This window comes from Neopelma chrysocephalum, unplaced genomic scaffold (assembly GCF_003984885.1).
Source record: "Neopelma chrysocephalum unplaced genomic scaffold, ASM398488v2 Primary Assembly neopelma1_336b, whole genome shotgun sequence".
In the NCBI taxonomy this organism is placed as follows: Eukaryota; Metazoa; Chordata; class Aves; order Passeriformes; family Pipridae; genus Neopelma; species Neopelma chrysocephalum.
The window spans coordinates 644,393-659,518 of record NW_020898000.1 but is presented as its reverse complement, the minus strand read 5'-3'; the positions used below and the strand labels follow the sequence as shown (position 1 = coordinate 659,518).

General features: G+C 56.3%; 1 protein-coding gene across 1 annotated transcript in view; it reads left to right on the top strand.

Annotated features, from left to right (window-relative positions):
* The first annotated feature begins 11,029 nt into the window (after positions 1-11,029).
* Positions 11,030-15,126, top strand: part of LOC113978515 (wiskott-Aldrich syndrome protein family member 3-like) — a 13,329-nt gene continuing 9,232 nt past the window's right edge. The window contains 7 exon segments of the mRNA XM_027705506.1: positions 11,030-11,184; positions 12,625-12,759; positions 12,883-13,036; positions 13,366-13,483; positions 13,684-13,859; positions 14,260-14,362; positions 14,364-14,503. Of these exon segments, the coding sequence (XP_027561307.1) occupies positions 11,052-11,184; positions 12,625-12,759; positions 12,883-13,036; positions 13,366-13,483; positions 13,684-13,859; positions 14,260-14,362; positions 14,364-14,503 (959 nt within the window). The 5' untranslated portion in view covers positions 11,030-11,051.

Here is a 15,126-nt window from a genome sequence, read left to right as displayed (position 1 = left end):
ACGCGGCACCCGCAAAGTGGGGGGTCCCCGTCCCCCCATGCGTGAGGTTGCAGTGGGGGGACACCGCACAGGGGAGAAGCTTTACAGCCTTTTTATTGGGGTCCCCCGTGGCTTTGCATCCTTTTTGGAGGGGCATCTTTGAGCGGAGGGGATCCCCCGCCGCTCTGCATCCTTGCATGGGGGGGGTGGGGGATCCTTTACCGCTTCGCATCCTTGCGTTTGGGGGGGGTCATCCATCCCTTTGCATCCTTGCGGTGGGGGGTCTTCCTCCCTTTGCATCTTTGCGGGGAGGGGGCGGGCCGCTCTGCATCCCCGTATTGCGGGGGTGTCCCCCCAGCTTTGCAGCCGTGCAGGGGGGTGGGGGGCTGCCCTCCATCCCTTCCCATCCTTGCGCTGGGAGAGGGCCGTCCAAGCTGCTCCGCATCCTTGGGCGGGGGGTCCCTCCACTTTGCGGCTATTCACGGTGCGGGGGCGGGGGATCCTCCGGCGTTTCACACCTTTGCGCGGAGGGGTGGGGGTCAGGCTGCTCTGCACGTTGTCATGGCGGGAGGGAGGGATGCCCAAAGCTCTTGGCACGTTGGGCCTCTCTGCGCCCTGGCGATGGGGAGGGGGCGTGTGTGCTGTCACTTTGCATTCCAACATGGAAGGGGGGGGTACCTGGCTGCTTTGCACCCTTGCATGGGGGCAGCGTGGGGGTGGGGGGCATCACTTTACATCCTTGCATCTCGGAGAGGGAGGATCCGTCATCTTTACGTCGTTGTGGGGGATAAACTGGGCCCGCGGTTGCCTGTGCACCTACAGCCAGTGCAGGGCAGGGCTCATCACCCCCTGGCTGGGGAATGAGGGGGGCTGTGGGGGTGCTGCAGCCCGATGTGAGGCTGGGGGTGTGGAGGGGACAGCGCTGAGCAGGGCAGAACCCTGGTGTCACCTGTCACGTGTTTCCCCCCCCCCAGCCCTGTGCCTTCCTTGGGATTTGGGCCCCCCCCCCCGGGTTTGGAAGCCCCCTTGCTGGAGCCCCCAGCTGGGGCACCCCTGTGGGCAGGCTGCAGGTGGGCCCACACACCCAGAGGTGCAGAGCCTGGGCCTCCATGCTCAGTGATTCAGCTACTTGCAGGGAGCTTTAATTTTATCGCCGCAAACTGGAGTTCTTGCTGCCTCGTGGTGGTGTCGGAGTGATAAAATACCCATGGATTAAGATGCTTTCTCCCTTAGTTTGTGGCTGTTTTGGGGCTGCCTGGAACACGGGAACAGCCGCCGGATGCGCTGCCGGACACGAGCCGGAGCAGGGGGCGCAGCACCGGGGGTGTATGGGCAGCTCGGCACTGGCAGGATTAATAATTCATCTTCAAAACTTCAGTCTGCCAAGGCACACCCCTCACGCTGCAGCTCATTGGATTGTTAGGAGATTGCTGGTGGACTTTCATAAAAAATGGCATTTTGGTGGCATTTGCGTATCTCAGGAGCTTCCACTGTGACAGGCTGGAGGAAGGTGAATAGGGGAGGTTGGTGGCAGCATCAGTCGGGCACAACTCCTCTGGCAGCCAGCAGGTTAATGTGCACCGAGCTCTGCTGTCGCAAACGCAGAGCAGGCAAAGGGCTCTTACCCAGAACGCTGTGAAGCAACTCAGATTCCAAATGTCCGCTCCTTTTCCTGGGAGCTGAGGCCCACAGAGAAAACTCGAGATGAAGCATATTTTGCTTTGAGCTGTCATCTCCCTTGGCCCACTTCTGAACCAAAGATGCTCATCCTCCATTTTATGGCGGATGACAAATCAGCCGCGGATGCCAAGATCTTGACAAGTTACGAACAACAGCCCTCAAGCCAAAGTGGTAAGAAACAAAAAAAGAAAAGCAAGAATGCTTTTCTGCAGAGCTGCTCATCCAAAAAGGCACCCTCTGAGCTGCACCCTGCGGGCGAGAGCCGCGGCATTTCGCACGTCTCTGCGAGCAGAGAGGCTGCAACCAGCTCCTGGGTAGGATCTGCCCCCACTTCCCCAGATCCACCTGGATGTTTGTAGGGAGCGGGTCCAGCAGCGGTGGGAGAAGCCCCCGTGCCACGCTGGGCAGGGAGCGCCAGGCACACGGCCCTGCGGGGCAGCGCGGCCGGGCGGGCTGGGAGCGCCTGCTCTGGGGCTGGGGGTGCCAGGCCTGCGGCTGTGCCCACAGCCAGAGAGTGCTGGGTTTCCAGAAAGCCCCTTGCTGCTGGCTGAGGGTTTCCTGGGTTTATCAAAGCGCCTTCTATACTGGGGAGAAAAAGGCTGGTTTGTTCGGCAGATTCCTGCTCACACAGAGCGGCAGCGAGCGGCAGAGATCCTTCTGGTAATGAGCTGGGCACAAAGGGGAAAAAAACCCGGCACTGGAGATTTTCCTTTGGCGATAGAGTCATTAAAAACAACACATGATTCCTGGGCCAGCAGGGATCTTTTCCAGCCAAAGCAGAGCCGGGATCTGTGCTGTGTTCCCACAGCCCCATTCCGTGACTCCTCTGAAGATCAAGGCAGCATCGCTGCTCCCAGGCAGGAGCCACACGTGGAGCAGCCAAAGGATGATGGAGGAAGATCATGCAGTTTCATCCACACCTTTCCCCCCACCTTTTTCCCTTCAGCATTAGGGTATCAGCATTGATGTAATTTTTTTTGCATGGATTTAATTTGTATCCATAGCAGAGACAGAGCCAAAAGGTGGGGGTGGTGCCACCAGGGCTGGCAGCAGCTTCTGTGGGATGGAAGGACCTGATGAAGTGGCCCTCAGCTCCATGACCAGTGCCAGGGGCTACCGAGGGCTCCCCATTTCTGAGATATGAAACAACAGAACCCAAACCCCACATCAACTAAACCCTAAGGAAAAGTACTGCCTGAAAACCCACTTGGAAGAGTTGGGGTTGCTCAGCCTGGAGACGAGAAGGCTCTATGGAGACGTTATTGCAGCCTTCCAGTACCTGAAGGGGGTTTATAAAAAGGAGGGAGAGCAACTTTTTACAGCGGCAGATAGTGATGGGTCAAGGGAGAATGGTCTTAAACTAAGAGAGGAGAGATTTAGATTAGATATTGGGAAGAAATCCTTCCCTGTGAGGGTGGGGAGGCCCTGGCACAGGTTGCCCAGAGAAGCTGCGGCTGCCCCATCCCTGGAAGTGTCCAAGGCCAGGTTGGACGGGGTTTGGAGCAACCTGGGCTAGTGGAAGGTGTCCCTGCCCACAGCAGGGGGTGGGACTGGATCATCTTTAAAGTCCCTTCAAACCCAAAACATTCTGAGATTTACAGCACTTGCTCATCATATAACTGTAAAAACCCCATCATTTAGATAAAAACCACACAGGACCCTCTTTATTTTAACCCAGACTTGAAGCAGGACGAGGTTTTCATGCTAACCCCAAGGTAACAAGGCAGTTGCATTTATGGCATCCTCCTAAGCAGGGCCAGTGCTGTGGAGCCCAGCCCTCGGAGGTTTAGACGCAATTTAGTCAAGTGCTGTTCCTAGAGCTGAAACATTTTGCAGTAGAAGGGGAAAAAAAAACCCCACCAAACTCCACCAACTGTGGCATTTACTAATAAAGCTCTTGGGGAATATTTTTAGCTGTGATTTAACGTTGTGTTGCACTTTGCTGTGAAGTGTTTGCTTGCTGAAGCCTCCTGGCAGTTGCTCCCCGTGGTGGAGCTGCCTTTGGCTGAGCTCGCAGAGGAGGAGCCGCAGATGGGCCGGAGGAGAGGTGCAGGCAGCACTCCCGGCGGGGCGGGAGATGTGCCTTCCCGGTGGGACACAGGTCACTGCTCCAGCCCCAACCCAGGCAGCCATGGAGCTCTGCCCCAGGGCCAGCCAGGCATCCAGCTCTCTGCCCCCTTTGGCTGGAGGGCCTGACCCTTTCCCCACAGCTGCAGATCAGCCCAAGTTTGTTCTTGGCCGGCGGCAAATAGCCCTCTGTGCCATCCAGGATCGGGGCTGAGACCTCTCAACTCGTTTCACATGTGCTGCAGGAGCAGGGAGTCCACAGCCTCCCTTGAGCTGACACCCTGAGGATGGGGTCCAGAAGCAGCATCCCACATCCTGGGGCTTTGCAGCCCCCAAGGCATTTTGCCACCTGGTGCTTTGCCATGAGATGTGCTGACCCTCCAGTGGGCCTGGGCTGCTTCCTGTGGCCCCAGACCACGTGTAAAGCCAGACTCCTTTGGGATGCAGAGGTCTCAAGGAAGGGGCAGGCAGTGACATTGCTTCTCCCATGCCCCTCAGTCTCAGTGCCATCCTGAGAGTTTTTCTTCACCAGAGACCTGCCCTCTGCTTTATTTTAAGCAAGGGGAACGCTTGAGATCCAGACAGTTTTAATATACTTAATTAACCTTTGGACAATAGCTGTGGAGCTTCACCTTCAGACAAAGCACTGACATTTGTCGTGCTGGTGGTGTTCACAGGCATTTGGGCTGGCAACAATTTAGGAAGTGGTCGCAGATGCATTTCATAAATCAGAGCAGGGAGTCCTTGTGGTGCAGCTCGTGCTCCATTTTGTGGGAGTAAATCAGCAGATCTGGCCCAGCTCTAGCAGGCAGGTTCCCTGCACCACAACGAGCCGCCTGCACAGTTTTTGCTGGGTGATTTTTTTTTTTTAGACAACAAAGCTTCAGCTCCTGTAGGCTACAGGCTCTGCTCTCCCTCATGAAGATGTTCATGGCCCACATCAGTCCAACATCTGCCATTGAGAAGTAGGAGTTTAGGGCCACCTGAGCCAGAGGTTGCCCTCAACCGTTAGGTGGCTGCTGGTGGCCCTGTCTGTCCTCTGCAGGCTTGTCCTGTTGCTCTTTGAACCATCCCACACATTTCCAGCACACTCCATGGCAGAGTTCCACGAATCAACACCTCGAGAACCTGCTGCTTTCACACCTACCACCTATTTCTGTCTGCTCAAAAGCACCACACACCCCCAGATCCTTCCAGTCCTCTTCTGTACCAGATCCATCCTGCCAAGCTCCACAGGACAAGCTCCTTCAGGCATTAACAAGCCCAGCTGAGTGTCCCCTCTGCCTCTTGACCTTTCCCTGACTTCAGAGTCAGGGGTTTTGTTGCTCCTTTAATATTTCAGGACTGCCTTGTGTCTTCCTCCTGTCCCTGGTCCTTCCTCACCTCACCATTCCCAGGGTCCTGTAGCAAAGCAAGGTCCTGAGCAGTCACTGCGAGATCTGACACTTCTTGTTCATCTGATACTCATTTGTAAATTTTTTGTTTGAAGTTGATAGATTTTCCAATACACCACTTGGGGCCTTTGCACTGCTCTGGCTCCTGGCATCCAACCAAAGCTTTTGGTCCCTTACAAAAGCCTCCAGTCCCTGGCAATGCCTGGTCCTCAGGGCTCAGCATCACCCTGGGGAGCCAGATTTGGGTAAGAGCTTTGATTGCAAGGCCTCAACAAATGGACTGCCCCAAAGCTTGTCCCAGAACTGAGCTTAGTGCTGGGCTGACCCAAACTCCCAGTCTTCAAATTCACCACACACTTACCCACATTCTTCCCAAATCCAAGCTCAGGGTTTTTCTTGACTGACATGCAGTGAATGAGGTTTCCCTCAATCCTGCTGCTCCAGGCACCCCCCAGCTGGTGGGATGTGTGCTCCAACACTGCCACACGAGGTGTTGGAGAGCCCTCAATGGCTGATTTGGTTTTGCAAGTGGTGATGTGCAACGTGGACATCTTTCCCATCGGTGCTGCTCATCTCTGCCATGACTCCATTCCCAATCCAGGTTTCTCCTGAAGGGAACACCCAGCCATAGAACACAACCCCCAAAATGTCCTTCTGCCCCACTGTGGCCTGGGGAAGGAGGGTGGCATCCAGGAGACTTTTACCTCCTGTCTCATGAACTAAAGCAGGGCACCAGGTCTGGGACTGCAGATATCAGACACTTACCAACCCAAACATCCATCACAGGGATTAGCTAGCACCTGGGAAACCTGTTGTCACCAGCTTGTCCCTCCTTGACCTTTAGGCCACTTTGGACCTTGCTGCAGAGTTGTAAATCCCGGCTCAATCCCCTGTCCAGAGTGTGAGTGGGTTTGGGGGTTCAGTGGGGGTGAGGACACAGTTCTGTACAGGAAAAGCTGTTGCAAAGAAAATAAGGAGCAATAGCTGGACACAAAACTCTTCTCTTTGGACCCTCTTGCAAAATGAAAACTGTTTTTCTGCCCCGATGGACTCCAAGGATCTAAGCTGCCAGATGTGATGGCTGCTGAGGTGAAGGATAACATCTGGAAGGAGCCAGCTGTAGGAGTCACCTCTGGGCCAGTCCAAATCACACTCCCAGTCTGGTCTGCAGGGACTGGGGGCTGCCAGTTGGCGTTCAGGGCAGCCCTTATTCCCCAGAACTCCTTGGTCTGGGAAAGCAGGGGCTGCTCCTCAGTAGCACCAGCAACTCTGGATTTGGGATGGTGTGAGGTTGATTGTTCCTTGGGAGAAACCAATTTCTTAGGGCACAAGATAAAGCTCATTTCTGGTCTCATCCCCTCCCCTGCCTGGGCACCTCAGCTGATCTGTGACAGTGAGCTGGACGTGGTTCCCTGCCAAGTTCCTCTGCTGGTTTGGGAAGCGAGTGGGAAGCTGGTGAATCTCCTTTCACATTTCCCAGTACAAGATTTAGTAATTGACTCTTTCCACTGCTGGAGAGAGGAGCTGAGTGATGGGAGAATCCCCACAGTGTGCCTGTACCATGACTGGAGCTCACAGGAAGTCCCTGGCTGGTCCCACTCCTCCTGCCTTCCACCTCCAGGAAATTCCTGCTGATTTTGTGGCTCCTATTTCCTCCTCTTGCAGCCTGACACCACCTCCCACTGAGGGCTCCTCGCTTCCACTCAGGAGACAGAACAAAGCCTCATGGATTTTAGTCCATGTAAGTGATACCAGAGCCTGGCTGATGTTCCCAGACCCAGTGGGGGAGATGCTCACCCTGCAATACCATCCCAAGAGGATTTGGCTGGTTGAGGTTGTGCCTTTGACTCACACACCTAATAGAGCAGCCAGCACCTGAAGAAACAGGGACCATCCCATGAGGAATAAATAGGAGAAGCAAACCTTGCTGAGGATGGTTGGAAAAACCAATGTGACCACCTAAACCCAAACTGGGGGGTTACACCATTATCCCAAAGCAGCTGAAAGGTGGGATCAGAGGGGACATGCTGAGCTGGGCAGGGAGTGCTACCACCCATGGCTGGGGTCTCCCTGTGGCCTTGGAGCCATCAGCTGCATCTCCTGATGCACCCTCAGCTAGAGGGGAAGGAAAGACCCAAACCCTCCAGGGCTGGCACGTTCCCTGAGTTACAATGGGAGAGGAGAGCAGGAGCAGGGCAGGAGGGAAAGAGCCCATCCTGCCTCCATCCATCCATCCCAGTGATGTCTGTCCCAAGGCAGGACTTTAGGAACTCCATTTCACACCCTCTGTGCCAGAGTTGGCATTTTGCAGCAGAGCCCAGCCCAGTGCTGCCTGTCAGGGTCAGACACCTGCACCAGACCTGGAGCAGCCTGGCAAGGTGGAAAACCCTTCCTGCCACCCAACCTGAGCATGGACACTGAGGCCAAACATCTCACCTGCCCTGGATCAAGCATGTCCCCCCCATCAGTGCTGCTGTCACCCTGGCTGTGCTCTCCCAGCTCCAGGACAAGGTCACCACAGTGCTGTGAGCGAGGTGCCACCCCAGCCTCGCTGCCTCTGCCCTTGCTGGGGCACAGCAGGGCCAGGGGGGAAGGCGAGGGGGAGCTCAGGGTGACCCCAGAGCAGGAGCTCCCCAGCACCCCCCAGGGCCAGCAAACAGCAGGCAGAGCAGAGTCTGCTGGCAGGCCCAGGGGCACCCAGAATGAAGGGACCAGGGCACAGGTCCAGTGCTCACCCTGAAGATTGTGCCAAACCCAGGAGTTTCCCCAGTGCCAGCACCCACCCAGGGCAGGAGCAGGGCCAGAAGCACAGCTGAGGACCAGCAGCTCCTTCAGAGCAGGTCTGGCACTCCCAGCTGAGTTTGAATAACCTCCTGGGCCGTGGGTGAGCCCGAGGTCCCAGGGGTCCCAGATGAGGCTGATCAAGGCCATCAGGGGCTGGTAGTGCCCATGGGAATATATCAGTTTGGCCCTGCAGCTTCACAGATGGGGCTTTACTGGGGCAATGCCCAACTGGGCTGTGCTGGAGATACCAATACATGATGGTGGCCCATGGTGCTGAGCACTGAGTTGGGGGTTAGGATGGTCCTGTGTGTGGAAGAAATCATTAATAACTCTAGGCCTGACTGTCAATGTTTGGGCTTCCCCCTCTTGCACCAGGGAGCCAACCCTGCTCCCAGGAGATCCCTGCCCCTGGGAGCCCTTTCCTGAAGGTCTGAGGACCTGCCACCCTTAATCACCACCTGAAAGGCTTGGAAATTACCAGAAATATCAGCAAAAGCAGAAGCCCCTTTGCTGGAGCTCTGGCCAGGCCATCAGCTCTCGGGATTTGTGTGCAGCTGCTTGGTAAGTGTGAGCAAGATGTGCCAGGAGGGATAGAAATTAAGTTGATGTCTGTGGAGTTGTGTGTAGCCCATCCCCATCCAGAGAACTGTGATGCCCTGAGTCAGGACAGGCCTTGAGGGCACAGGTTTTAGGTCAGAATTTGAGTTTCCAGCCAGAAGTCAGGGGTTTGGTGTTGCTGGTGCAGCAGGTTGAGAGAACACTTGTCACGGGAGGGGTTGACAGGGGGTTCTGACCCCTGGGTTCCTGTTACCTGCCATTAATTGGGCAGGATTAAAAAGCAGCTTGGCAAAAGTTGCCTTTCCAGGCTATCCAAGCCTAAAAATGTGTGCCTAGTTCCTCCTTGGTTCCTCCTGCTGCAGGCTCTGAGTCTTGTTCGGGTTTTTTAGGGGTGAGATTAAAGGGATTTTTCCTCTCCAGGGATGCTCTCCCATGGCACATTCCCAAATGCTGCTATCAGGCCCCTTACCCACCTTCTGCCTCTCTGCAAGTCTGTCCCTGCGGGGAAGTTTCAAACCACAAATGCCTTTTTTTAATTCATTCCGCTCTGGGGTCCCCGCGGGGGCTGGAGGAGCGGGTGGCCCCAATTCCCCCCGGATTCCCTGTGAGGGACAAAAAGCCCCGGGTGCCGGTGGCTGTTTCCAGTGGCCGTGTCCCAGATGGGTGTGAGAATAGCTCTTTGTTCCCTGTTTCTAATTGCTGGGCTCGAGCAGCTCGTTAACAGCGCTCCCTGCGCCCTCCGGTCTCTTCAGCCGCCGCTCGGGGGGAACCCCCGCGGGGACGTGCCGGGGCTCAGCCGCTGAGGGCGGATTTCGGGGTGACACATAAAACTAGCTCAAAGTGAGCTTGGGGTGAAGCTGCCAGCGTTGCTCAGCTCTTTATGCAGCCGGGGGGGGGATCCAGGGGGTGCCAGCGGGCTGTTCATGGCCCGAGCAGACATCCAGAGTCTCCCCTGCAAACTCTACTGGCAGAAACCTCTTGGTCTTTTGGGCGCCAGGGGCGGTACCAGCCTCACATCCGTGTGCAGTGAGTTTGGGAAGCGCCGGAGGACACGCGGTTTGTTTGCTCTGAGCCCAAAGCATCGCAGAACCCTGCGGAGGGGTCAGGGCTGGGTTCCTTCCCACGGTGCCCCGAGTGGTCTGGGGCAGAGCAGAGCCCAGCCCTGTCCATACAGACCTGGGAGCACAATCAGCCCTTTGGGAAGCTCCATATGAATGATTTAGGAACAAGTTTTGGACTCGTTCTTGGAGGGAGCTTGAATTTGCATTTGAAAACTGCGGAGGAGCTGGTGGTGCTGGCGGGGGGACGGGAGCGCTGGCCGGGTGCTATCAATGGGAAACTGTTCTGTCGAACGCTGCCGGGGCCAAAAAATGTGAACTCTGCAGATTGCTGGCTCGGTTCTCGGGCAGAAGTGCTGGCTCCCATGTCGGCACCCGGCGGCGCCGCTCCCGGCGATTAACGGAAGCTGCTTTTCCTTCGCTGCCAACGTTCTGTAAAGATGGGGTGGATGAGGGGTGCCCGGGACGTGAAACGGGGGGATTCCACTCGCTGCACTCGGGAGCTGGGAACGCTGCTTGTGCTCTCTGCTCCTTATCAGCCCGGCCATCAGTTTGCCTTCACGGTGGGAGTGGAGCTGAGTCCGTATGCACTCGTGTCACCTCAGACCCCTTTGTGCAAACCTGTGGGGCCACTGCCCGTCCATGTCCCAGTCCCGGGCTGCAGCACCCCAGGAGGCATCACCGTGGTTAATAAATGCTCATTTTTTGCCTCTTTTCCCAGCCTGTTTCCCACCACTCCCCCTTTCCATCAGCGGGATCACCTGCCCCCAGCATCCCCCTACCCCGTGGTGCCCATCCTTCACCCTTCCTCCCCAGCTCCCATGGGTGCTCTCGCTGGAGATGAGGCTTTTGGATGAGGGTATCTCCCTACATCTCCTTGAGCCCCAGAGAAAATGAACCACGCCCAGTTCAGGTGGAATGGCAGCAGAGCCAGGGGCACACAGACATGCTTGAAGGGACACCCAGAGATGCTATGAGAGCCCCAGAGATGTTGGGGGGGCACACAGGGATGCTGGGGGGGCCATGCAGGGAGCTGGGATGAGCTGGGCCCAGCAGCCTCAGTGTAATGTGTGCACAAATAAAACCCTGGAGAGCTGGCAGTGAGCTGGAAATAATGGCATTACAAGCGCTTCCTCGCTTCTGTTTGGGCTGGATGAGGCTTTTCGGGGCCGGCAGAAGGGAAGCAGCACATGGGGGTTTGCTCCTGGTTTGAGCACAGCGCCGGAGGTGAGGGGGGAAGGACACAGTGGATTGGCAGAAGAGCACAAGGGTAGGGACAGGGCCCTGGTGTGGTCCTCACCTCCATCCTGGCATCCATGTGCTCACCAGCACCCCAAGGTTTGCACCCACGGAGCACCCCCTGCTCGGGAAAGCCCCCCTGCCACCCACCGTGTCCCAGCACGGGCAGGATGAGTATCCTGGGCAGAAAGCAGAGGGAATGGGAGGACAAATAGGCAAATGATAAAATTTATTTTCTTTGTTTCTTCTCTTTCTCCTTTTGCCAGGAGAGGCGTGAGGGCTCACGGGCAGGATGCCGCTGGTGAAGAGGAACATCGAGCCCCGGCACCTGTGCCGGGGGGCTCTGCCCGACGGGGTGACGAGTGAGCTGGAGTGTGTCACCAACAGCACCCTGGCTGCCATCATCAAGCAGCTGGGCAGCCTCAGTAAGTCATGGCACAGCAATCCCAGCATGGGATGGTGGTGGAGCGTTGGGTTGCTGGTGGGATGCTGCTGGGATGCTGCAGTCGCTTCCTCTGGTTCCAAACACAGAGAAACAGGGGCTATGTGAGAGCCATGTGGGCTGCAGCCCCTGCTAATTCAGTGGGAATTAAATTCAGCTAATTGAAAATAGGTAAATGCCCAGGGCCAAGCCCAAACTGGGGACCTTTTAAGACATTTTCAGACCCATTTTCCTCCCACATCTGGTCTGTGCAGTGGGGGGCAGAAAGCCTGCATGAGCCCCTTGCTTCTCCACTTGGCCAGAAATAGGAAGGTCGGGTGAAGGTCCAAAATACTCCAACCTATGCTTTTTAATGTGAGAGCTTTATGAGGAAGAGAGGTCTATATAAAAGGTCTAAATCCTCAGCTGTCTTCCTTCCCTGAGACTGATCTCAGCAGAAAAGGGGCGGACAAGAGCACTGCACACCGGTGTGAAGGTTTAATAGGGGCAACCTATTTCACTGCTGAATATCCAATTAAAAAAGAGAGAGAAGCCCAGGCTCTTCAGGGCTCCCCCTCTTCTCTCCCACTCCAGAACTAGATTCTTCTCTAAAATACTCCCAGAAAAATAAACCCTGTGTTTATGGAGCTGCTGGAAGTGACACAGGTGCCCAGGCCATGGGTACCTTGTCCAGAGGAAAAAGAAATCAAATATGAATGACTGAGTTGGGTGAATGGTCTGAGAAGGTATTAATGATACCTTGATTTTGGGTGCTGCTTGATATGTGGGTTTGGAGGAAACCCTGAGGATCTGAGGTGCTGGGCTGGAATGGATGCTGGGCTGGGCTGAGTGCTGGGCTGGGTTTTGGGATGGGATAGGGACTGGGCTGGGATATGGGATAGAATGGGATGGGATGGATGCTGTAGCCTACAGGTGTCAGCAATGTTCTGCCAGACTCCTTGCTCAGCCCCACGATAGGAATAGCCCTAATAAAGAGCTGTTGTAGCAATGCATGGGATGCTGCAGGAAAATAACTGCTAAAGTTATTATAAAGTTAATATAAAGTTATTATAAAGTTAAACAAGTCACAGCTTCTCCCTGTTGTGGAACTCTCCCTGCTGCCCTGCTCCTGGTTTCCCACCTTCAGGGCTGGATTTCCACCGGCCATGTTGTGTGATGTCACTCTTTTGGCTCATCTGCCCTGGTGGATCCAAAGGCTTTTTGGGACACTGTGAATGTTCTGTGCCCCTGTGGGTACCACTCACTGAAAAGGGTGCTTGAGGGTGTTTGTGGAGGTGGTGTTTGTGCTCCCCTCCCTCTGTGCAGGGCTTTGGGAGAGGGTGAGGCTCAGCTCCCAAAAAAACAAGGCTGTGAAGAGCATGGAGCCACTGGGGAGGTGTGTGTGCAGGGGATGGGTTGTGATGGGCACTGTGTCCCCTGCCAGGCAGGCACGCTGAGGACATCTTCGGGGAGCTGTTCAATGAGGCCAACAGCTTCTACATGAGGATGAACTCGCTGCAGGAGAGGGTGGACCTGCTGGTCATCAAGGTGACGCAGCTGGACTCCACTGTGGAGGAAGGTGAGGGCCTGGGGCTGTTTTGGGGTGACAGCCAGGACATGTGCTCATGGCTGGACCACCCGCCATGCCTTGTTTGGGAGGCCGAGGTCACCTCTGTACCCCTTCTCCTTCCTGTGCCCACAGTTTCGCTACAGGACATCAACATGAGGAAAGCCTTCAAGAGCTCCACGGTGCAGAACCAGCAGGTTGTGTCTCGCAACTCCATCCCCAACCCGGTGATGGAGATGTACCAGCGCTGCGACAAACCCCCGCCACTCAACATCCTCACACCCTACAGGTACAGGCACATCGTCTCCTGGGGGGAACAAGGGGGTCCCAAGGCATTCTTGGGAGCCTTTTCCAAGAGAGGCATCAGGTGTGCACCCCATTTGCTGCTTGATGAGGCCTGAGAGGCTGATTTCTGCAGTTGCTGTGCCACCACCCGCACTGTCAGGGTGGCTGGGATGGGTGACCTCCCCAGTGGTACTACGGGTAGTGACCTCTGTGTTGGACATGTTCCTGGTGGGGCAACAGCTCACCATCATGGTTGTACCAAAGCCCATGTGCAGGGGAACGGGTGTCTTCTCCTGTGGCTGATAGCTTCTCTCCTCCCTTCCCAATGCTCAGGGATGACAAAAAGGATGGCCTCAAATTCTACACCGACCCCTCCTACTTCTTCAATTTATGGAAGGAAAAAATGTTGCAGGCAACAGAAGATAAGAGGAAGGAGAAGCGCAGACAGAAGGTAACGGGCAGGTGGGGGACTCTGAGGGGCTGGAGCTGGGGTTGCCTGGCACCTGGGAACAGTCACCTTCCTCTGCATCCTGTGCACTCCCCTCTACTGCATGAGGTGCATCTGCTGGGGTGGGGTGATGCTCCCTGGGCACTGCTCATGGTCCAGAGGAGCCGTGCTGGAGGTGGAGCTGTGGCTCTGTGTGCCCACAGGAGCAGCGGCTGGTGGAGGACTCCACCCGGGAGGTGAAGAAAGTGAGGAAAGCCCGGAACCGGCGGCTGGAGTGGAACATGATGGCATATGATAAAGAGTTCCGGCCCGATAACAGGTTCTCACCATCCCCCTATCACATGGCGTCATCGGAAGGATCACTGTCCCCAGATAATAGGCAGGTTCTACCTACTGCACGTTCTGCTCACCGGCTCTGCTTTGCTTTGCTCTGCTCCGTCTGTGGGGGTTCGTGTTCCCACAGCAGGGTTGGGGTGATAAGCCGAAAGCCCTTGGTAGTGTCATGATAGTTGGTACCCCCAGGGTGTCATCCTGGACCTCAGGAGCAGCCTTGGCATTGGGATAAAATCAGAGATCTTTCCATTTAGCAGTTGTGGGCAGAGAGAGTGGTTCAGCTGTGTTGGTGTCCTCCTCCCCTCTGCTATCTCTCTGCTGTCTTGTACATCTATATTTTTGTGGCCATTTTTTGTTTCGTTCGCTCGACCCCAAAATACTCCTGTCCCCCCCACCCCGTGACCGCCCTGCCCCGAGTACAACAGTGGGGTTTCTCCGTGCTGCAGATCCTACGCGTCGGACGCGGCCGACCACTCGTACCCGGCGAGCCCCAACCACCCCGCGCAGCTGCTGGCCCCGGCGGAGCACAAGGAGGGGGTGCTGGCCCCCCCCCAACCCCCAGGAGCACGTGTACCGCCCGGCCCCGGGCAGCCGCCAGAACAGCCTCAACCGGCTGCAGCAGCCCCACGCGCCGCCACCGCCCGAGGCCGTGCTCAACGGGCCCAGACCACACCTCGTCAAGGACTACGGGTAGGGCTCCAGCCCTCTGGCTGCATGCAGGGGAAGGGAGGCTTGGCGGGGGCCTGACCCCCCCTTTTGTGGGCTGAGGTAGCGAGGAGAGCCCTCCTCTGTGGCTGGTGTGGTCCGAAACTGAGATCCAAATCAGTCAGGAGTGCTTTTGGGGTAACCTCATCTCAGGGAAAAGGGGGCTGGGGGGGTTTTCCCCTGGGGTGTTGGCCACCGTCCTGCCTCCTCATGCCCCATAGCCCTTCATGCTGGCAGAGCCCTCCCACCTCTCTGGCCCTGGGACAGAGCTTACATGGGGGTTCAAAGTAAACCAAGCCAGAGTGGAGCCTGTTGGGTGCCGGGATGGGTGATGGATGCTGGAATGGGTGCTGGGATGGGTGAAGGGTGCTGGGATGAGTGAAGGATGATGGGTGAAGGATGATGGGTGATGGGTGCTGGGATGGGTGATGGGATGGGTGAAGGGTGCTGGGATGGGTGATGGAATGGGTGAAGGGTGCTGGGATGGGTGAAGGATGATGGGTGATGGGTGCTGGAATGGGCGATGGGATGGGTGAAGGGTGCTGGGATGGGTGAAGGATGATGGGTGAAGGGTGCTGGGATGGGTGAAGGATGATGGGTGATGGGTG